We start from the raw sequence: 24695 nt of genomic DNA on the forward strand, positions 1-24695 counted from the left end.
ACTCAAAGATCTATGTTCTTCCTTAAAGTGGCAGCACTAGTACTCATTTCACTATCCCACTCTTCCCTCTTTCCTTCAACTCTACACATACACACAACACAAAAATACCCTTTTCAGTGTTTTAACCACTGCCCATCCTTGAGTTCACAGGTAATGAGTGAAACAGATTTCATCAGGAAGGGACAGAGATTTAAAAATTTAAAGTAAGCATGAAAGTGATACAAAAGAATCATCTTTTAGGTCAGCCTTGATTACCTGAAAGAAATGCCAAAGGACATAGTGGCAGGTACTTAAATTAGCCTGAAATGAGAAGATAGACAACAAATCGAGTTTCGCTTTCATGGAAGTGGAGAAACTAAAAGGACAGTATCAGGCAGATGTTTGCATGTAAAGTATAAATTCCCTAATAGGTAATTTGCAGGATCACACAGCATATCTGCTCGAGCATTTTATGTCAATGAAGCTTTATCCATCTACTGGCAAGAGAGTGACCACTGAGACAGATCAAAGAACGCTGCTCAAGTTTAGGATGAATGCATATAAGATTTTTTTGTTTGTTTCATGTTTGTTCAAAACCTATTCCATTTTGAGAATTCATTTTCACCAACAGAGTATTGCAAGGAACTGCAAACACTCACGTATACGATCTGCTGTCTAAAGCATACGAGAGGGCTTCAGATATGAGACTGTTCAGATGCTTCTTGTCAATACCTTTTGGTTGGCCTTTCAGTAATGCTTTATGAGATAAGGGGAATTTCCAACATTTTCAAAGACTGACTATATGCTAGACATCTTGGCTTCAAGAGACCTTATGCAAGGCCTGACAAAATAAGCCTGCTTATGGTTGAAGCTCTATCTTCTGAAATATTTTTCAATGGGATCTCTACCAAAATTTCTAAAATTGATAGGAGTTTCTAGAAGAGACATACGAGGTGAAATTCTAAATGATGGAGGATACCCATGAAGGTATCCAACATGTAACACCCAGACACAGATATTCTTTGTTTATTGGTATTTCTCGATTTTTAAAGAATGGATCCAATAAACGTCCAACTGGAATTTTATCATCCTAGAGACCCACTTACAAAGATTAAAATTCAACAAAAGATATTGAGGCTGTAACGCAATAGGTGTAAAAATGCTAATGTATATGCAAAAGTGACAGGAGAACAAGGAAAGTTTAGAGATGGATTGAAAAACTGAATTATCTAGCAACAAAAGTAAATGTCTGCATGACAGAGAAATTGTATCTTTAGACAACAGAAACTAGTGATCAATATCTTAGCTTAAAAAAAACTAAAACAAACTCAAACACAAACAAACAAAAATCTGACAGCCAGTAATCAAGAAACTCATACAAAACAAAATACCTGGTAGACTGTTCAGAGTTGATGTTTTGTGTATCTGGCCCGGAGGGACCCTGCTTATACAGAGAAATAAGTTTGTTGCATGTACCTATGAAAAGCTTCCTTAGAAGATTATTGGAAAACAGGTGATGGGAAAGATGGTTATTTTACATCCTGGTATGATCTACACCTTTAAAAAGCAAAAGATCACAGAGCACAGGGGAGGCTGTTTTCCATTTGCTGGAAAACACAACAGCCTGCAATAAATTTCTGGTTATTAATCTCCATCCCCAGCATCAATTATTATAAACTGCAAGACAGAACACCTTCAGAACTGCCAAGTTTCTATTGCCTTTCTATTCCATTTTAGACTCTTCACACTGGTAATATCCAAGCATGAATTGCTTTTAGACACTTGCAGGTGAAGCTTGCTTTTCCATTAGGAGCAAAGTCATCTTTTGACCTAGCTGGAATAACAAAGGATTTATTTTTTTGCTCTTATAATATTTTTTTTAGTATTAGTTTTAATTTTTTCCTCATAATTTCTAAGTGCTCCCTATGGAAGAATAAATGCAGCAAAATTTCTCACATATTCAACTGCTACAGCTACTGGCAGTTTACAGATTTTAAGTTCATTTACTCTGAAAAGCTAATACTAGGGAAAAATAAAAAAGGTATTTTGGAGCACATAATCTGGAAGATGTGCTCCAGGAGCGCATCTGAAGTGCTCTTGCTGCTAACGCATATTCAATCTACAGGGCTAGACCACAGTTAAGTCTAATTTTAACTGCCATAAATGCAAATAGTGACACTATCACATCTTCAATATCGACTGTTCTATTGTCTAAGTCATTAAATCTTAATTCGTGTTGGAAGGACCTTGAGAGGTCTCTAATAGAACTGCTTGCTCAAAGCATGGTTGACTGAGATCAAATCAGGTTGCCCTGGGTTTTATCCAGTTAGGTCTTGAATACTTCCATGGATTGAGACTGTACAACCTTTCTGGGTAGGCTGTTCTACTGCTTGCCTTGCCTTATTTTTTCTCACATGAAAAAGTGCCTCTCTCCTATGATGAGGAAAAAGTAATTTAGAGTACTTTGAAGTTAGAAATAATTCCCTACAGCTCTCCAAATGACATACAGAACAGAAATGAGAGATGTTAGATAGTCAAAGGAAAGAAGAAAGAGTTATATAGTTTCATATACGATTTTCTTTTTGCACACTGTAGATTTTTGAAAGAAAACAAATTTTAAGGGTAAACGCAACTTTCATATAATGCTGTATCAATATAAGACTCCTCAGTGATCAGAACAGGGTACGCACACTTGAAGTGCATTATATAAAGTCCAATTACTTACATTCAATGGCTGTCAATCTGTATTATTATACAAGTATGCAATGAAAACATCTAGAGACCTGTAATTTTAAGTTCACGGTGCTAAAATTTCACTACACATGGAAATTTATGATTAATCATATAAAATTTTTAAATGTAATTTAATGCACTTTGGGGTAAGAAAAGTATTAGGTTTCCTCGATTAGCATCACTAGCAAATATTTCTTAATTATTATCAGCAGATGGCACCAGATATACTTTGTATGACCTAAAAAATTTTTATTCTAAGATGTTTTATTAGGAGTTATGACTATAGCTACTCACAGTTTTAAATCTACATGCTTATATCTGTTTAAATTTCTATTTTTCGCATAGTTGATTTACAGCACAAGGCAGCTGTATTTACTCCATGGATCATGTACATATATACATACTACTTCAAACCCAGCAGAACAGCCTCTTGGGATTTGAAGTAAAGGTGGCTCTGATGTTCCTCTAGTTCCTCTCTGATCACTGTAGACCTCCTGATATTATTAGGATAAGAGAAGGCTAAATTACACGTTTATAGGACGTAATCTGATATTTTCTGCTTGTGATTGTGAAATTTCAGTCAGAATGCAAGAGAAGGCAGTAATAAAGATGATGTATAATCATGACTAATTGCAATAATTTATTTTCATTCAAAGTTAACATTCAGGATTAAGACTTCCTCAGTTTATGCACTGCACCACCTTGTAACTATTCAAATCCGTATTCTTAACTATTCTGCACACCAACGCTATGTGTGATCGTTAGACTGCAATGCACAAAGTAACGACTGATTTAACTGATAGTTCAGACTTACACGTATATTTGTCCGGACATTGGACGAGGAGTTAAAAGCTCCCAAAATAGTGCTCCACAATATTCTATTTCTTGAACAACAGAATTTTTTTAATTAAAAAGTGAAAAAAAAAACTTCATTTCTCTTCTGATACAATTCCAAAAGGCAGTGGAAATCAATAGGGAATCACAACCCCCCTTGTACCTTACATGTATGAGTTGGCATGAGCAGAACTAAGAACACCCAGTTGCTTATCAGCATGTTTCCTGTAGTCACTCCAGCTCTTCTTGCCTTTTCACAAAAAAGCCACATGTTTTCTAGAACGACCCCACCTCAACAGCCACCAAACTGTCACAGCAATATTCTTAGCTCTATGCATAAACTTGTCCAGCTCACCATCCAATCACCAGCAAGTTAAAAGCAGAATACAGCAATTTATTCTGAACCACGTATCATGATTAGTTTAGTTAACTTGACTGATCAACAAATAGAAGGAATAAGGGCCAAGTTCATTCTAGTTTTCTATTCTTGTAAACATTCAATATTTTTCTTTTCTCAGATGGTAATGTGATTACCCTATATACAGTAATATCTCTAAGGATTTTCTTAAATGTAGTTGAAAATGGCCAAAAAATTCAGAAGTCAGCAAAGACAGTAATACTAGCAGGCAGGCAGTCAACACAAGAAGTATGTTTTATTTCCTTAAGAAAGCAGCTGAAATCCTAAACATTCTTTCCTGATGAACTTGAGGAAGAAGGATAGCAAGGATGTCATACAAGTTTACTGCACAAGCTTTGACAGAGTTCTCTGTTCTTACAGAAAATCTTTCAGATTTTGAAAGGATAAATTAGATTTCTTAAAATTATTACTAAAAAGGAACTGCATGTATTGGACCAAGTAGTTTGTACACCTCAAAACTACACCTCAGAAAATACCACCTTTTTTTTTTTTGTAGTCCGACATTATGCGTGCAAGATTACATTTTCATAGGTTGCCAAGTTATACATACACTGTCCAAGTAGCATAACCAGCTCATGATATAACTAAGCAAAGAACAGGAGAACTCAGAGAGTTACATGCAGGTATATGGTACGGTGTAAGAAAACCAGTTATGAACGTAGGTGTTTTAGAATACGAGACATACCTAGAAACAAGGAAGAACGTTAAAAAGGCTCACAGGGAAATTATTTTGGTATGGAAAACATGGCACTGAAGAAACTTGACAGAGCTGCACAGAGAAACTGGAAAGATTTGAGTCATTCTGACCCATTTTACTCCCTCTAATTTTGTGCCTCAATGCCTTAATTTCTACAAAAGCTTTACAGGTTTCTGTCTTCTCCTGGTGGATCATGTCCTGAAGATAGAACTTGATCACGGTTTACAACCGTGAATGTATTTAAATGACCTTTCATTTTGTTTTTGCTTAAAGAGGTCCCATTAGTATTGCATGGGGAAAAAAAACCAAAACAACACACTTCAAGAACATACAATGTAGATCACTAGAAACCCAGAAAGTTAATAATCCATGATCAAAATGTCTGATCAAGCTCTCAAAAACCCCTACGGTTTTGCCATGTAATCATGATCACATATGCCACATTCTATAATATTCATAGTAAAAAAAAAAAAAAAGAAAAGAAGACTAATGTATTTTTTTAAAGCACATCACTGTTTTTCCTTGTAACAACTTCTTTGACAAAAGAAAATTGATGTATTTTAATGTTATGTAGGTGGAAAAGTCTACTCTGCTTACAACACCAAATGGGTAAAGAGAGATGTCATATCTAGGAAGAAAGCATCTGTTTTTCAGAGATATTTTTAATAGAAAGAATCAACGTTTGAGGACCAAAATTACTTTGAATTTACTGAGGTATCTGTCAAGGATAGTACTTTCCTACAGACAACCTACCAAACCGGTCATTCACTAACACTTTGTTACTTATAGGCTCTCAAGAGTTTACCCATCTTGGCAGTAATTCTATCATCCTCTTAAAAGGAAAGAGAAGTCATCTTTGTCTAATATTCTGCAGACAAATCCTCACTGATGAATGCCTGAAGGTTGTATGCTGTAGACGATATAACATGGCTGCATGTTTCAAAATCTTCTGAACTAATTTCCTGATGTCAGAAAAAAACCAAACCACCAACCCTCAAAATCAGTCTGCAAATTAAAAAACCCAGTCATATACTAACTTGTTCTAAAATAAAAGGATAACAAGACCAATAAACACAACTCTCAAATGGGCTTGCTAGTCTTAGAAGTTGTTCACAGAGGCCCTAAATGAAACTGTGTTAACTACCATAGTAAGAGACCGTATATGATCTTGAGGAGTTTGCAATCAGAACAAGCAAAACAAGTGTTATTTACATTTTAAAGACAAACAACGAAGAATTCTAAATTTTTTTTGACAACAAAAGGGCATCTGTTTTAGTACCAGGTATAAGAATTGCTCCTTAGCTAAACAATTTCTTGAAAATTTTTGATTCCTTTTTTCCAAAGCTGATAACTGATCTCAAAAACTTACAAAAATTCAGAGAGCAGACTTCGTATTTTCCTAGTAAAAAACTCTTCACCTTCCTCCTACAAAGCCAATACCTCATCAATTGGTTTCACATGCCCTTTGCAGATAATTTTTTCCTTTTCGCTTCCCTTAATTTGCACAACTTAAGAGACTTAGCTGGAACCTGAACTGAAGCAATATTCTTAGAAAACTCTTCAGCAAAGTACCACTTACCCAAGTCCTTCAGAGAATCACAAAAACAATCGGAAGAGACTTTATTTTTGTTTTTCAATAGACAAAACCTTTTTAACCTAGCATTACTGATTTGGCAGATCAAAAAGTCTAAGGAAGATGCTAAAAGCCAAATGCTCTTTGTGAGAAACTTCACAGAAGTCAGTCACGTTGGTAAGGCGAGGTCATGCCAAGTTTCACTGCTCCCATGATAAAAGTTCCTCTCAAGGAGAATCAAAAGACTGCATCTCTAGCAGAAGCGTAAAGCAGGTGAATGTTGAAAAACACTGCACATCAAGACCAAGAAAAGATCTGAGAAACTAGACATCCGAAGGAATTAAAATACCTGTCTAGGAAGATGCCATGTAACTGGGCCTATGACGAAAATATAGTAAGAATTTTAGAAGTGATGAGGTGGCAACTTCACTGGACATTTTATTTCGAAGGGAAAATACTTGGTTTTAAAGAAAGCTGAGAAAGAAAGATGGACTCAAAATGCTGTTGCACTCCATTCAAAGTTCTTTAAAGCCTCAAGCAAGAGGTAGGCTGAACAGACAAATGCCAGAAACAGAAAAAGATTCCACCTACCTCAGGTTCAAGGGCATAGTAATCTCTTCCTGCTATATCAAGGTAAAGGAGTGAAAATTAATTTTGTTTTCCTCCTAGCTATGCAAAGAGAATGTATCTGACTCTCTAATTCTTTGTTAGAACAAGAGAGCACTGTCACCCTAATCATCCTCTGCTATTTTGACAGTCAAGTACATCTAGTAAACCCAAGAAAAACCTGTGGAAGTTGAAGTTACTGAATAGAGCTGCATTCATATTCCTTACACAGAAATTTAATGAGGAAAATGAGTATTTTTGCTGCTGTTGACAGTGACTGGCTAAGTAACTTATACAAACCAAGCTGGCTTGTCAGTCACTCACGTACTGCTATAACTTGCTGAGTGCCAAAGAACAACGATAGTGAAAGAATGAATGAGTTACTAAATCCTATATTTTGACAAGAAGTTTCAACCTCTGACTGGGATGTATTTGAAGTAGTACCATTTGTGCAAGAAGATACCAAATCCCATTTTGTAATGTGTAAGACATTCTCTCACCTAAAATGGTCTTCCTGCTGAAAACTAAAAGTGAAAGTTTTGGAACATAAAATGTCTAAAAGCTTAAAATTCCACAGAATGGCACGTGAAGGTGGCATGAAAACAAAATAGCAGCTCATGGTAAAAAAACCAAACAATAAAGTATAATGAATAGGGATTTAAGAGAACACACAACACAATAGCATTAACAGCAATGGCAAGTAGGAAGAATAGTGCTTCATTTGGCAATTCAAGCAAGCAAAGAAAGAGATTAAGGAAAACAAAAGGAATAAAGAGAAGCAGCATTCAGTAGATAAATAAAACCTACTTAAGAATCAAAATCAACCCTAAATCATTTGATTCTTCTGGATTTGTGTCAGATCTCTTAATATAAAAGACATGCTTTTATTACCTTTCTTTCGAAAGAGTGCATTTAGATAGTTTTCTGCTTGGCATTCAATCTTATCAGTGTTGGACTGGCCCTGAGATGACAGTTCCTCTGTAGGCGTTGACTGTGAAGAACCGATGACTGATGCACGATCCTAGAAGACATATGAAGATTATAACATCTTTCAGAAGTTAGTCTACTGGTAGTACTATATACAATTAAGTTACTGAGCGAAAAAGAACCACTAAAAATACATTTACTATAAAGCCAAACCACCTCATTCCCTCTCGTAGCCAAACCATCTTAAGTCAAAAAGCAGTATTAACCTATGTGCAAAATTCAGTTCTCTGATTCTTACTTTCATACCAAAAATTGGGTGTTGGGGAGTCATGCTTGGTATCACGTTCATACTTACACTGACTGTTTCTTTGTGTAAATTACAAAAGGAACATTTCTCATCCATAGACCAGTCAGTTAGCTCTTCTGGCTCACAGTCTTAAAAGAAGAAAAAAAGCTAGATGTTTTAAACAAGTAAAAATGGATTTTGAGAACAAAATACACATCCTACAAGTCTCTTAAATAACTTCCATCATAATCCAATAAGCATTTATTAGTACAACATAGTCAGCAGTATTCAATTCTTCAGATATTTCTAAAGTCGTCTGGCACACATGGCTCAAATTACAAATAGCAGAGGGCACCTTTCTTAAAAGGAAAGGTAAACTCATACATTTCAGTTGATGACTTATCGCAGTTACTGGAGGCATCTGAATACTGTAAATCAAGCTCTGAATTCTGGTCATCATTCCTTTTAACAAAGGTGCACAAACTTGTAGCAAACTAAGCTAGGAATTAGCATACAGACTCCTCGCCGTTTGAGCTACATGTGTTGTACTTAGAATATTTTAATTTATTTTATAGCATCACTACAAGTTAACTAAAAACCTATACTCACTTGTAAAACTTTATTTTTTTAGAAAACTTTAAAATAACTTTATATGTTTTATCAGAAGACAGAATTTGGTCTTGAGGGAATACAGGATTTCAAGAGATTGCCTACATCAAATCTGGTCTTCTCCTAGTGAATGGAGACACGCCATAATGTCATTATCTCTCCTTTACGCTTCATTTTGCTAGGCTAATCTAGGCCACCCAGTTTTCTCTAATGAGATTCAACTCCACCTTTTCTGTACCATTCTCATTTGAACACCCGTTTCCTGAGCGCAGACAACTGAGATCTCAAGATGATGCCTTACTTTTACAATTACATCAGACTTCCTTAAACTGTAGACAGTACTTTTCCTACAGTTTCCTAGTTGTGCATGAGTCTATCACAGCTGCAGCATTTTGGCAGGTGAATATGAACCCCCGATTAACTACAACACCAAGGTCTTTCTCCATCCCATTCATTTCCAGTTCATGCACTTACAGCCCAAACAACTTCTTCCCCCCACTTAATAATCACCAAACATTATTTCCTCCTTTTCTCTGTCCCACTAAATTACAATCGCAGCTCCATTAAGAAGGTTCTTGAGGTTATCTGCTTTCAATAACACACTGTGGTGGGTTGACCTCGGCTGGCTGTCAACCCCCACCCAGCCTCTCTGTCACTCCCCCCTACTCAACAGGGTAGGGGGAAAAAGTAAAATGGAAAAACTTGTGGGTCAAGATAAAGACAGGGAGATCACTTACCAATTACTGTCACAGGCAACCCAGACTCAACTTGGGGAAAATTTATTTCATTTATTGCTAATAAAAATTGGTTTGCATAATGAGAAAGGCAAAACTAAAGCTACCTTACCACCCCTTCTTCCCTGGCTTCAACTTCACTCCTTCATTCCTGACTCTTCTACCTCCTCCCCCATCCCAAACGGTGCAAGGAGAATGGGGAACAGGGGCTGTCCTCAGTTTATAACAGTTCCTCTCTGCTGTTGCTTCCTCCTCATGTTTTTCCCCTGCTCCAGCGTGGGGTCCTTCCCGTGGGCTACAGGCCTTCATGAACTGCTCCAGTGTTCCTGCTCCTTCCCACAGCTGCAGTTCTTCACGAACTGCTCTAGCATGTGTCTTTTCCACAGGGCACAGTCCTTCAGGAAGGCCACAGTTCCTGCCAGAAAACCTGCTCCTGTGTGGGATCTCCATAGGTTGTAGCTTCCTGCAGGGCATCTCCACCTGCTCCACTGTGGGGTCCTCCATAAACTGCAGCGTGGTTATCTGTTCCAACGTGGTCCTTCATGGGCTTCAGATTCTACCTACTTCACCACGGTCCTCTCCATGAGCTGCAGGGGAATCTCTCCCTCCAATGCCTGGATCACCAACATCTCCCCTCTTCCTTCTCTGACCTTGCTGTCTGCGGGGTGGTTTCCCACTCCTCCCCCCAAAACTGCTGAGCTTTTACTCTTTCTTAAATATATTAGCACAGAGGCACCACCAGAAATAAAACGAATCTGAAAAAAAATTAGGTTCTTGAGCATGAACATAAACCAAGTAACTCTGTATTATTACTTAAATCTATTTTACTCAGCTCTAAAATGCTAATTTGGAACGGAATCCTGCATTAACAATGTGTTAATATTGCTTCCAGGGATGCAAACCAGCAGTTTTGACAGGTTGGACAACTGATGATCAAAAACAACAGGGGATTTTCCTTGACTGGACAAAAAAAAAAAAATTAGTTATTTTTGCTGAATTAATCTAGCTGTCCCAGCCTGTTTGAGCTATTCCTTTAAGATGTCCACAGATGAAAAAACCCCACACTATTCTTTCATAGAAAGTTCATGTTTTCATAGTTTTCCTTGCAACCAAAATAAATCTACTTATGAATGCTGGCATTCTGCACATAACTACAAGACAGGTTTTATATTTTCAGAGAAATTCTTCTGCCTTGGAATCCCAAAGTTCCACTGTTAAAAGTCTAGCTAGAGAGCAATCCTTGTGTGTCACCAAAAAAGCAAACCTTGAGAAACATCATCTCTAAGTAACACCAAATTTATTCAAAGTATAAACCACGTAGAACTTAACGTATTAAGTATGCCAGTGAGCTAAGCAAAACTGTCATCAGATAGCAGATATATACCAGATACATCAAATGCCAGGCATCCAACAGTTTCAGCTCACCACCACAGGAAACATACCAAGACCAGTATTAAGTTTTTAACTACAGATAGACAACCATACTCTCAGAAAGATCAAAGGCACGGATGGCACTTTAAGCAGGACAAGCTTTTTCTTAGCTGCACTCAATTTAGGATCACGATCATCTCCCCTCCTGGTTTTATCTTCCTTGTGGTCAGCTGATGAAAGATGTGCTGACAACCTGCAACACTAGCCAGCCCATGAGGAAAAAGTTGTTAAGACTGTGCAAAGTGCATTTAAATACAAAGCATGGTACAGATTATTACTTGAAAACAGTCATTCACTTAGTACAAAGCTGTTAAACCTATTTCCACCTTTTAAGAATAAAACAGTGAACTTTGACAAAAACTACTACCTTTTTTAATTTCTTAAGCCATTCAAATCTTCATTTCCCCAAACCATTTTTCCCAGAGTCATGCTGAATTAAGCAAATTAATAGACATCTGTAGTACTGAACACTCTTAAAGTGTGAAATAACTGCCTAGTAAATCTAAGTAAGAGATCACTTAAAAAATTGAACCCTTACTTTCCAGTATTTTCTGCATTATTATGATAATGTCCTAATAAATTTTCCAGCTATTTGTCGCAATTTTGAGCAAATAATCCCCTTCCATTTTATATGGCATCACTGCTTCCTAATAAGTACATCAAAATACCTAAGGTGTTTTTCATGTTCCTTCATTTTTTTTAACTTCATAAAAACTTGAACAATATAGAGATTCATGTTTCTAATACAAGTTTTCACCCAATTACTTTATATATGAATAAATATTCCAGAACAACCTAAGGAAAAATAGAAAACACCTGAAGTAAACCTTTCATCCTGTATGAAGAGGCTTTTTTGCTGGCAAAGAAAGAATGAGAGCTCCTTTTCTCTCAAAAGACACTGTCTTCCTTCTGTCCACAAGAGAACAGAACCAGTGTGTAATCCCCCCCCAAAATACACACATACCAGATGATTAGAGGAAAAGTTTTCTACCAGTTTAGCTAAATATCTGTAAGTAGAATGTAAAGAGTAACAATTTAAATGTGAATCTACTTAACTGAAAACAGGTATAAGTAAAGAATTAGAAAGCCCTAAGGATGCAATGACACAAGAAGCCTCCAGCTTGTTCAGAGCATGACCAAGGTCAAATGCCAAGCTACAGAACTTGACACCTTCACAACCAGAAGCTGCACCATCGAAGCAGTCGGGGAAAAAAAACCTGGTGCTGAATAACAGAGATGATGAGAACCATTTAAGCAAGCCCAAGGTAAGTCCTACATATGCATCATATAAGAATTTCAAGATAATGAAAAAAATCTTGCCATCTTCAGGTAACTGTTGTTTGTGGGCGGCTATTATAAGTTAATTAGTTTGGCTTCTCAGCAAGATCATTTCTGAGGTTTACAAGAGATCTTCTTTGAAAAGTAAAAAAACGTAGTAAGACTGAAGCGTACCTTTTACCATTTACATTTGTTATTACCATTTATTATTCTCTCAAGCAACTTTGAGAGAATACAATACAATAATTTAATCTATACTTCAAATACTATTTCAAGACAGAAATAAGGAGGAAATATATCAATTAACACACTCTTGTTACATTTTTTGCACATTTTTTTTTCTACAAACAATACATAAAACCAACAATGTAAGAGAAAAAATGGTATTGTAGCTAAGTGGCATGTACATCAGCGGAATCTCACACATTTCTGGGTAACAAAGCCATATAATTTCTTGAGCTATGTTCAAAGAAATATACACTCCTCCTAATGAGGCATAACACTGCATGTTGACAATACTGGTTCAGTGGTTACGATGGGAAAAATGGACACCTTACAAGATGCAGTGATTTAGGCATGTTGCTAGTCTCAAAATTTGGGTTCTCATTCTACCAACTTCATATTTTGTTAACTAAGGCAGATTATTTACTTTGTATCTTAGTTTCATTATCCTTAAAGTAAAAGTAGCACTTAAATTATGACACTGGAAAAACGTATAACAAATTTTACTCAAGACTTCTGTATTAATCATTATAATGCAATTCAGACCCAAATTAGAAACAGCCTTGCATACTATAAGATCTACCTCTACCATTGCACAAAACATGGCAAATTCAAACAGGATTATTTAAGTTACAGGTACTATATCTATAAAAATTAACCAAAAATAGTAAGGTAAGGTGGGCATCCCAACCTAACCCTCCTTCATTTCTTCTGCAGTTGCTCCAGAAGTCAAATCAATTTTATAGATGTGTCAAACATGGAAATATGCTTTAGCCGTTGAAAGATTCAGGCACATGACTGACAGATATTCTTGCAAGTTTGAAAAAAATTAGGTTTAAAACTTTACATTTTATATAAACACAGATTTAATTTGCAGGATAAAGTCACTGGGGCATCAGATATCAAAGACCTTCTGCAAGCAATGGAAATCGCAGATCTTAACAAGTTTACAAGAAATCTTCACTTGCATGAGGCAAATAAGCTAAAAATTTTCCTGTAATACAGCTCAAATATATAATGCAGGAACTCTAAAGAAGCAATATAACACCTTATTGTGAACTATCAGGTTCCTTTAACTGTAACACGTATTCTGGTCATTAGCTCAGTACTTTCTGCCTCCTTAAACAAAACAAAGTGTCCTGAATTCTCTTTTGAAATGTAAACCCTTTGATGCAAAGGAATAATAAAGCTGTAATCGCTGATCAGTGTAAAGCCCAATACATAGCAATCCAAAAAAAACAAAAAAAAAAAAGATAATGTACACTACCATAACAATGCCCCATTCCCTTTCCAGACCAGTAATGTGCTTGTTTATCACATCCGATTCACTACTCATGAAAATAAGCTTTAACCCAAATTTACACATTTCTTAAATGTTTTTAAGCCTCACTAGTAGCACGCTGAGCTTTATAAGCGTCAAAAAAATATTCCTAAAACACCAGTAAAGTACTATTTCAAGTTCTCCTCCTTTCCCTTGAAAATATTGTGTTATGCCTATGGTACAGGCCAAGGAACTTGCACAATATTAATAAGACAAAACCATAACCAAGTTAAAGCAATCATTCCAAACCTATTCTAAGCAAACATAAACATCTTATGACGCTCTGCTTCATGTACTACCAGTATATAAGTTACAAATTTTACAAATTATACTGTCAGATAATAAATTGTAAATAAATTAAATGAAACATTTTGAAGGTTCGATAACAGAAAGAACATTTTTTTAAAGCCATGAAAATTAACTCGATAGAACACTTCTTTCAACACTTCAAAGCAATTTTGTGCTGGATTTTCCTCCTTTGCTTTCGCTAAAGACAGATGAATCATTTCTTACTTAAACAATTAAAGACTCGGGTGTTATTGACAGTTATTCCAGCAAAATCAAACCCATTTGGAATAAGGCTAGGTCTCATAAGGGTAACGGGAAAAAAATAATTTTTATATATATATATACACACACACTCTCTTAAAACATAGATATACTTTTTATATATATATATACACACACTTATATAATAAATATATAAAAATAAAAAGCTTAATTTACATACATAAAGATGTAAAAAAAAAAGAATAATAAAAAGCTTAAGTTTTCTTGACAACTGCAAGAAAACCAAACTAGCAATCATTACCTTCCTTTTCCCAATTAATGTCGATAGGAAGCTGAGCAGCTTGTCTTCCCTTTCTAATGTCCAAAAAATTAAGTAGGAGATGCAGTATTGCAGAAAAGTAAATCTTTCTCACGAGAGTTTCCCAGGAAAGCCTAAGTAATCCAAAATTTCCCTGCATAGGAACAAAATCTATGTACTATTTTACCTAGTGTTTTGCCTATATTGACAGTATTGACAAGAACACGATGAGATTAATGTTAGAAAGAAAAAACAATTGATTATTTCCTTTTTAGAATTCAATATATACTTTAAACTACCTTTAAAAACTAGTAAATTAAGGTCATTGCACTAAAAGCTGGCTCGTTTACCTTCAAATAAACTGAGGTCTCTTCGTAGCCTTGGTCCATAAAGCCCTTCTAAAATACTTTCAAAACCTGGAGACAAAAGAAACATTTAAAACAGTAAATCAAAAGTTTCTTAAAAGAAATCAAATTGGAGAACACTGGCAACAAGTATTCCCAAATTCTGAGAGCAATTCCAAGAATTGTTACATTTATCACACAAATATTTACTCCTTCCACTATAGTACTATTCAACAGAATTAGAAGATAAAAATAAAACAAGGCAACTGCCATCTGCACACAATCAGCCTATTAAGCCATGGCCCAACAACCTCATTAGACTTAAAATAACTACCACAGTATCTTAAAGGTGGGAGGATTAGCCTCATAGCTCTACACAAGTGTAGTCTCTCTTACGCTGAGAATTAGAATCATGTATGGAGGGCAAAAAAGATAAAAACAGAAGGAAACCTTCAAAATCAGAAACTTCTCATTTATGAGCACCTGAAGTTACATAATCTGCGTAGGCTAGTATTCCTACAAACATAAAGAAGAAAGCTTACTTTGCTTCTGATATCATAACAGTTCTCTCTAGTTCTCCGTATCTGTACAAAAACGTTTTAAAACTGAGGATTAGATAAATCCAATTATTTTCCAGATTTACCAGCTAGTCTGTTTACGTTTTTGGTAAAATCACTTACTGTAACAAGGGAGAAGAGACACAGAGCAAACCAAATGATTAAGAAAACCCCAAATCCCCCAAAAACCCAAACAAAAAAAAAAACCAAAACAGAACAGGAAATGCATGACAACTGATGAAATATGGTAAGAATTTACATCCCCATCAATATAACGGAAGTTTTGTTCAACATAGAAACAGTTTCCAAGTGCCCCCTCTTTTCTCCTTACAAATAATAAGCTTATTTTCAACTAAGAGGATAATTCAAAGCAGCATTTGAAGATCCTCATTCTTCATACTCGAGACCTGCCTATATTAAAGATGTAGCTATTTTACAGTACTTTGCAGAGACTATTTTATCATCATGCCACGTAAAAGATACCAGTATCTTCAGGAAACAACTATCATCACCAAAGAACACTTAGAATCAAAAGTTTGCTCATCAGCTGTGATGCTCTCTAAGACAATAAAACATACTGCTCTCTCATCAAAAATGACACATACTTTTTAGAGCGTATGTACACTAGTATAAGGAAGAATAAATATGTACCATATCTTAAGTAGCATGTTAAATAACACTGGAATCCTAATGTAGACTAGAGAAGCTATCTTAACACACAGAGCTGTTCAGCTTGACAGGTCACATTTTGCTAAAATTTACCTTTCAATTTTGTATTATTTTATAACTTTAAGATATGAATTATATTTATATTATCAAACACAATTGATTATAATTATACTTGCTACAAAACTATGCTTTGAGCTATAAATGTATTTATATCTGTTTTAATTTTCCACTTTTCTTTGTAATAAATACAGTCCTATATGAGAACACAAATTAAGGGACAAAACCACCGTCCTCTCACAAATACATATATACACACACGTTTTAAACACAGTCTACAAAACCTAGAAAGCAAAAATCCAAGGCCCAAGCATACCATAAAAATTACCTTAAAGCATTATCCACCGACTCTTAGATTCAGTGTAATATAAACTCACATCATATTAGCATTGTCCAAATTCCCAGTTCTTTTGGCTTCAAAGAGTTGTGGACAAAAAAAGCAAGAGAGATGAAGAAGTCTGAAGTGAAGACAGCAATTCCCCAAACACAACAGTCTAGAAATATAACACACACTGTGTGTACTATTATGATCATTAATGTTATAAACTGCAAGCCACCTTATCTCAGCAGCTAGCAAATACATAGGTTCTTGCAAGTTATGGTCACTGGGTAAAGACAAGAATGGAATGAAGTATCTCTTGGAGACAGCTGTACTTATTCCAAAAGAACAAATACTTATCTCCCCTTTCTTAGCACTTTGTAAATCAAACAACAGGACGCTTCTTTACCATTCTAGTCAGTACCCAAAACTACCTTCTTTTTTGTACACCTACCTCCCCCCAGGGCATGGAAGGCGTTACTAGTTTCTGTCTTTACATTTGTGCTTACACATATCTCCTTGCCCTACTGCCTGCTCCTGCCTATGCAAAAACGTGAGCACAGAAAACCCAGCTCTGTGAAACAGCAGCTTGTTAAGAATGCAATTTCCAGACTTCTATACAGCTTGTATTAAAGATGTCAAATAGCACATTGTGGGTTTTTTTCCCCTGAACCCTGGGCACACCAATCCACTTCTCTGCTAATCCTTCAAACTTAGTTCCATCCCACCCATTCAAAGTGACACTTACAAGTCCTCCAAGAACTTCCCCATCGATCCACAATTTAGACTTACTCAATGTGATCACTTCCTTCCTCACCTTTGGATACTGGATCTCTTTCTTTTAAAAGGTTTACTTGTACAACCTAACAACATAGAGAGGATCTTTTTCCAGCCCCTATTCTACGGTTTTCCCAGAAAACACATGTACTACTTCCACTTTGTGCAGTTTTTTTTTTTTTACAAAGTTGTTCTGCCCCTTTTCAGCAGGATTGATACAATTTTAATTTAGCCTAAACAGGAAGACACACGTCAGTTTCCATTACAGCTACTGATAAATACGTGCTGGCACTGTTTCATAAAATATAACCACCTGAACCCAGGCATTTCAATAAACCTTTGTTTTATTTTATGAGATAGTATGCATAAACAAATAGTAGTAGTAGTTTTGGAACTCTTAAGAACCTGAAAAGCCTACAGATACCAGTCAGAAATATATTTGCTTATACCTCTTGTGATTCACCAATAAAAAAAAGTTTGCTCTAAATTCATTTTACAGAATTTTTCATGTCTCTTGGCAGCTGATTACCTCCTTGATTCCAAACTACCTTTCAAAACTACTTCAGCAGTCTTCCAAAGCAGAAAATTATGATACAGCTAGTCTCTTAACCCAGTTTAAAATTTCCACAGTTTGCTTTCCTGAACAAAGTTGGGAACAGTTCTTTTGCCCACTTCAACACTCACCATCCCCACGACCACCCTCTACCATATCTATTGCTTTCCTCACTTAGGGCTTGGATGAGGACTCCCAGACAGGAGAGGCTGGAAGTTGTGACCTCCTGCAAGAGGAAGGAGGCCATCTTTCTCCACTGCTAACCATTCCAGTGCTGAAATGGCATGCAACCCAGGAAACAGGTGAGGAGGAACAAATTCTGTCATGTTTGGCACCTAAGCCTGATCCATGGGTCACAGCAATGTCGCTAAAAGGAAGCAACGTGTGACAATAATTGCAGGCTCCCAGGGCAATAAAGGCTTCTGCACAGCAGCCAGACTGGCTGTCTTAAAAGCTCTGCTGCCCATCTCTGCCGTCCATCTTCATGGACACCATGATATCACCAAAAGAGATCTTCAGCAGATCAAAGCTAACTACAGGAGTTCAGGGACAGTGGTGAATGACACCAGAGCCCACGTGTTGATTCAGGGGAAAAGCTTTGACAGGAGCAAACACATCCTGTGGATCAACATCTGACTACATAACAGGCAGGACTTCAGCTCTTAAGACATTAAGATCCTCTGAGAAACAAAGAGTGCTTGAGAGAGACAGGATCTATTTGATAATGCAAATCACCATTGCTAACAGGCTTCCCTCATGATGAGGGCTGCAAAGAGAGGGACAACACAACAGTGAGGAACTTACTGTCATCCTGGAAAAGTGGCATAAGCAGGGACACATGTTAAGTAGCTGTACGTGAATGCATTCAGCACAGGAAGCAAGCACAGGGGATTAGAAACCAGAGCACATAACAATCTCACTGGGAATATGTGTTATGGTGAGATAGTTCACACAACTGGAGAACTGCAGTGGATGGATACTGGCTTTTAAAAAAGCAGAAGTGAGAAAGTTAAGGAGGACAGTGCTTAGACTTTATGCAAAGAACTTGAAGAAATGGAGATTTAGTGTGGAATGGGATACAGAACAGCTGAAAATCCATGGGTCAAGATTCAACCAGGGGAACATCATGGTGAGCATCTGTTACAGACTGCCCAATGAAGGGTAAATAGATGAAGACTTAAAAAAGAAAAAAAAAAAAAAAGAAAACATGCACAATCACAGGCCTTAGCTCTCATGAAAAGTATTCGTTAACCTGACAGCTGATGGAATGCAACATGGCAGCGCACAAGCAACCCAGGAGATTACTACGGTGCTTGAAGGACAAACCCGATTGAGGTGGTGGGACAAGCTCAATAGGGAAGGCACTCTGCTAGACCTACTACTCATTAAGGACAAACTGATTGGTGGTGTCACAGTTAACAGCGGTCTTGGCAACAGCGGCCATGAGATGGAATTTAAGATCCCAAGGGAAGCAAGGAACTTGAGTAGCTGAATAATGACCCTGGGCTTAGCAGTCACTGATTTACAGGGGCACAGTGTAATGAAGCTAGGACTGCTGTACTACTGTCTTGTCAAAACCAGGTAAGTCTCAAACAGTCCAAGGCCCTATGGCAAGATTTTTAGAAAGAGTTAGCAGGATAGCTCACCAAAGTCAAGGAAATTGAAAAGGTAAGAGTAGTTACCACTACTGAGCAATTGGGAAACCATTACTTTGTGAATTATTTCCAGTATGTTATTTAAGTGTCTCTACAAGTTTACTCATATTTAGAAGAGTACTACAACAGGATTATTAAATACAAAATAAGTCTTTAGACTGCCTTCACAACTTTTAGTTAAAGTCTTCTTAAAGAAAAACTACCCTTCAAGTGCTCATAGAACTTTATGATTTAAGTTTTCTGTAACATCTTATCACTGTGAACTGCATAGTGTCTGTCACACCTTAAAAGCCTATCTACATTAGAAAGTGTATGTTGCCAACTATCAACAGTACAGGCTGTAAAAGTCTTTGTTATGAATAAAACAGAATAAAGATTAAATGGATACATTCCATGGAAGCTTCCCAGGTTGGGCACCTTATACAGACTTACAGAGGTATTCAAGGAACACACGAGGACTCTTCCTCACTGCATGACCAAATACAGCCATTTTTCATCTACTTTTCAGCAATAGTGTGGCCATATATTATGACGGCCTCTTCCATCCAGAAACTAATAAATTGCTAAGCTGGACCTGCCGCTGTGGAAGCTATCTATAGAGTAGATTCTATGTTGCACCAAGCCTAGAGAAAAATCACAAGGTGCAGACTTAGAACTTTTAATACAAGGTTGGCCTAGGTTAACTTCGGACAGATGTAACTAAACAACTGTACAATACAGATTGAGGTCAAACAGGTTTAGTTATAGATTGGCTATTGTTTTTCCAAAAGCTGCACCTCCATAATATTTCCAAGAGGAAATAAGTTATTTCAGCCTCACAGTTGATCCCAATTCAGTACCTTCACAAACCACCCCTGCCCTCCTTCCCCCCCCACATCCTCTAGGTGATCACAACTGAGACTGCAAGGAGGTTTTCAACAAATTTGTCTGAATGACTCAGGCTACAGGTAAGGAGAATAGCCAAGAAAGAATAAATATAATGTATTAAATGGAAACTGACATTTGAGTACTGCTTTCAAATGTACTACTTGGCAAGTTTGAAGATAGGAGAGGTAATTACTATACAGTTGGGAAAGAGAACAGTATTATATGCACAGGTTATATGAAAATGTTTTTGATAGGTTTAGCACATTCTACATCATACCAATTTCTTGATTACCCTAGTCTTGTTTACAGCCATATTAACTGCAGTATTTGTATCTTCTTTTGAAAAGAAAGTCCATTTGATAAAAGCAGATATATTTCCATTCACCCTTGACCTTTTTTTTTTCCATTTACATGTTTCTGTTTCAGAAGTAATCCAATTCTAGGGCTTTAGCTACAAGTCTTTTTTCCCCCCCTTTGTTAAAGTCACTGTATTTGAGACCTTTTACTAAAATTTAATCCTTTTTAGTAAAATAAATAAATGACTTTTTCTTTGCGCTCTTCCTGAGTGCTAGAACACAAAACCACTAAATCTCAAGAAGGGGTCTCACAAGACTTAGGCAAACTATGATAATTACAGTTGATGCAGAGGCATATTGAGGTACTCGTCTAGCCACTCGTAGCAGGACAACTGGGAATCCACGTAACTAGCTACCACACTGTAGCCACTGAGTTAAAAAAAAAAAAATTGGTGAAGAAAAACCCTATAACTCAATTTCTCATCACACCTATAGTCTCACAATAAGCCACCTAGAAAACCCTTCGCTTATACTTGCTTCCCTCTCCCCTGATCTCCTGCAGCTTTTTTCAGTTTAGGAAGGTATGAGCTGATGAACTGATAAAAAGCTTTCAGTGGAAATATTTCTAAATAAATTCACTTTTTGGTTTGATATTTTTCCAAGCCATGAAGACTGTTTTATTCATATCTCTGGATACATACCAGAAACGGCAGATGAATGTTCCTTACATAGATAGACAAAATTTAAATGGAAGAGGGAAATCTTAATACTGCTCATCTGATTCATATTTACTGCTCTATTTTTCATCTTAATGCTGAAAGGCTCCCATTAGAAGGGATCACATTGTTCTCTCCAACTATGTGTTAAGGAATTTGGAAAATACTGGGTGCATGCAAATTAAGTTCTGCTTTTTCCCTTCTTCTCCAGCATATCCTCAGTTAGTCACAGGGTAAGACCGCTGCACAATACTTTAAAAGGACGGGGCATGCATGTGTATTTTTACTACAATGAAATGAAACTTTCAGCTTAAAGCACTACAGTCTGTGGAGGCACTGCAGGAAAAAAAAAGAATCTTGAGGCTCTGTAAAACATACCTTTGTCAACCCACCTAACAAAGTTAGCAGAACCAGGTATCAGAATCTTCACAACTTCCACATGCCTAAAAATTAACTTATCACAGGGACTTCCATCACCCTCCACTTTGTGGCCTACTATACCTAGAATTACATCTGAATTATGGTAGTTCAAATTGTTTTACTTAAGTCCAAATCACTTGTTATTAATTTATTCTTAAGTAAAATCAGGCCTCACCCCTCCTATTTAAGAAAAAGATGCTGTTAATTAACATACATCAGCAAGGAAGATTCATGTCTCCCTGTTTTTTGCAGTTATTCAATATTCTAAGCAGAGCAAATGGAACGAAAAGTTACAGTAGTAAAAAACTGCACATTCTAAGCCCTGTGGAGTCTAGACCATTAGTGCTGCTTTTTAAATCAAAACTGACGTGAAAGTAGGTTCGGAATTGCTGATTTCAATTCTTAGAGAATTGTAAACTTTAAAAAATGGTCTTTAAAATGTAATTAGGAAAGTCCAAAGAATAGGATTACATTTAATGAGATTGGGCATAGTACTGCCAAGACATGGCATTAAAATGAAACTTCCTTCTTTTATTTTTTGGTGTTCTGTAATAGTAGTTAGTGTTACTTTACCTCATTGTTAAAGAGACTTTCGTACGAGTTCAGTTCCTGCTTCTGCATTTTCCTTTGACCACAGGAACATTGTTACCTAGTTTTCGTATAGATTCTGCTCCCATTCTGAAGTCACGCAACCCATATTTTGAGGTGGTGTTTCTTAATTTATGTAATTCTATCACATTGTATGAGGAGTCTCAGAAACTAAAAAGTCACAATGGAAAGAAGTTATGGACAAGTAAGGACCAAAATACAGATCCTGCCCGCACCAGTTTATTGCCCTAACCAACAGGCTAATCTCTGTAACTGCTAGTCTCCTTTGTCCCATACACTTTTATTTAAATAGCAGTAACTCCATGGCAAGGTACAACACACAAACATGCAGTTCAGAGCTAAAACTCAACAATGTAACTGACATTACCATGAGAAGTAAAAGTTTCCCTTTGTATGAGAAAGAATATATAAGCAGCTAAAAACTAAGCTTTGTTCTTCCACACCAGACCAATGACTTAAAGGATATATTTTTCCCCTTCTTTGCCCTCTTTCACTGAACTAAAAAGTGATCTCTTCTGAAAACTACGTGTAATTCGATAAAGTATTATATATAAATGGCAAACTTCAGTTCTACTTCTCCCCATCTATACATTTTCACAACTGCATTATTTAGTTTGGCTCAGTACAGAAGTATATCTGAAGGAAGTTTTGTGGTTTGCATTACTAAGTCAGCTATCTTGGATTTAAACAATCATACCACAGACAGAATTCAGCTTCATTAGTTTCATCAAGCATTAGAACCGCTTTTAGTGTTTTGGTTTTGTTTTTTAACAAGTAACCCAGGCAGATAAAGCACCAAGCCCCTAATTTCTCTGAAAAAAACCCTTCTGCTTCTCTTCGTATTGTCTCTCAGTAGTACTTCAATATTTATTTTAAAATACAGGTGCAGAAGTTGGAAGCAGTATTTTGTTTGGGCTTAATTAAGAAGGCAAAGAAGTCACTTGCCTTTCTCACAAATTATCCCTTTCTAAAGAAAGGAGCTCACGTTCAGTCACCTTTTATTTTCTGATAATATAAACTTAGAACCTTCTGAAGTATATGCCCCCATTTTACAGGTGCAGCTTGCACTCCGTGTTCCACCACGTTTGACACTGTAAAAGGTTACTGGTTCCCCTGAAAAACGGCTATCTGCTTGTAAGTTTTGCAGTTTTTTGTCTCCAGATAAAGAAATGGTCTCCTGCTTCCAAGTGACAAGAAAAAAAATTAGTTGCACCAGAAACTCAATCCCCTTTATACTATCTGTGTTTATTACTCAGCCATCACCAAGTTTCTTTGATATGTCAGACCACTCTCCATTGATTTAGAAAGCATCTTAGAAGTTTTTTTGTAGCACTAATTCAGAATTTTGAAAAGCATTAAGTAGTTATCTCAATCTTTTTATTACACCTAGCTACACTTATCCCACCACTACGATACAAGCAGCAACTCCCTCACAACTTCTTAAAGGAGACTACTCTGTAGAGAAGGCAGTTATTTTCTTATTTATCAGAGTAGAACAGAGCACTTAACAGAATAACTTGAATTATGTGTTAACTTCTCCATCTGTTTCTTCTGCTGCTCCCTTCATTCCACAGGTCAGCAGCTGTCCTCTCTGCCCCTGTCGTCCTGTCCCCCCACCTCAGCCATAGACAGATTCATAATTCATTAGTCTTGTTTATATATTGGCATCATTCTCAAAGTCCCAGGGATTTTGTTTTTGCTGTTGGTTTGTTGTTGGGTTTTTTGGGTGTTGTTTTTTTGTTTGGTTGGTTGGGGGTTTTTGTTTGGTTTTGGTTTTGTTTTTTTTTTTTTTTTTTTTAAATCTACTGTAACAACAATTTGGAAAGGATAGACCAGGTTATGAAACCTCTGAAGCACTGAGTTAAAAACCAAACAAACACTCAAACAATCACCTTTTTGCCATTTATACAAATGGTAAGAAAAAATAAACTAGCTAGCTGGGCAGAATACTCAAGATATGGAACATGACAACAGAAGCAAAAATTAATAAATCTTTATCCAATTGTTATCTTTTTCCTGTTTGTAATGTCACTACAGAATATCTATTCAGTAAAATTCATTATTTGATAAAATGCCGGCCAGATTCTCAGGTGAAAAACTGGTCCATTTTTCTTGGAGAAAAAAATCTTGCGACATAATTTAGAACAGAGTTCACATATGGGCAGGGTAGGGAGGGGGCTTCTGTTGATTATCTTGTCTAGCTTGAATCTACTTTTTGCTTATAAGACTCAAAAAAAAAGTATTCTCATAACAGAAAGTTCTAAACATTTAACTTAATACACTCATTTTCTTTACCATATTAATTCAGATGCCTGAGCAAAGAGGAACGAACATACCAGAGATTCCGATGTGAAAGGGAGGAAATCCTCTATTTAGACTCCAGTGCAAATTCTGAGACAT

General features: G+C 36.5%; 1 protein-coding gene across 7 annotated transcripts in view; it reads right to left on the bottom strand.

Moving 5' to 3' along the window:
- Positions 1–24695, bottom strand: part of LCORL (ligand dependent nuclear receptor corepressor like) — an 85420-nt gene that overhangs the window by 41364 nt on the left and 19361 nt on the right. For all 7 annotated transcript variants that reach the window (XM_074587686.1, XM_074587689.1, XM_074587683.1 and 4 more), the window contains exons 2-4: positions 14807–14872; positions 8123–8202; positions 7732–7861 (exon numbers count right to left, since the gene is read on the bottom strand). In XM_074587686.1, coding sequence (XP_074443787.1) covers positions 7732–7861; positions 8123–8202; positions 14807–14872 — 276 coding nt within the window. The remainder of the gene's footprint in view (positions 1–7731; positions 7862–8122; positions 8203–14806; positions 14873–24695) is intronic.

The sequence above is a fragment of the Larus michahellis genome, chromosome 5, assembly GCF_964199755.1.
Source record: "Larus michahellis chromosome 5, bLarMic1.1, whole genome shotgun sequence".
In the NCBI taxonomy this organism is placed as follows: domain Eukaryota; kingdom Metazoa; phylum Chordata; class Aves; order Charadriiformes; family Laridae; genus Larus; species Larus michahellis.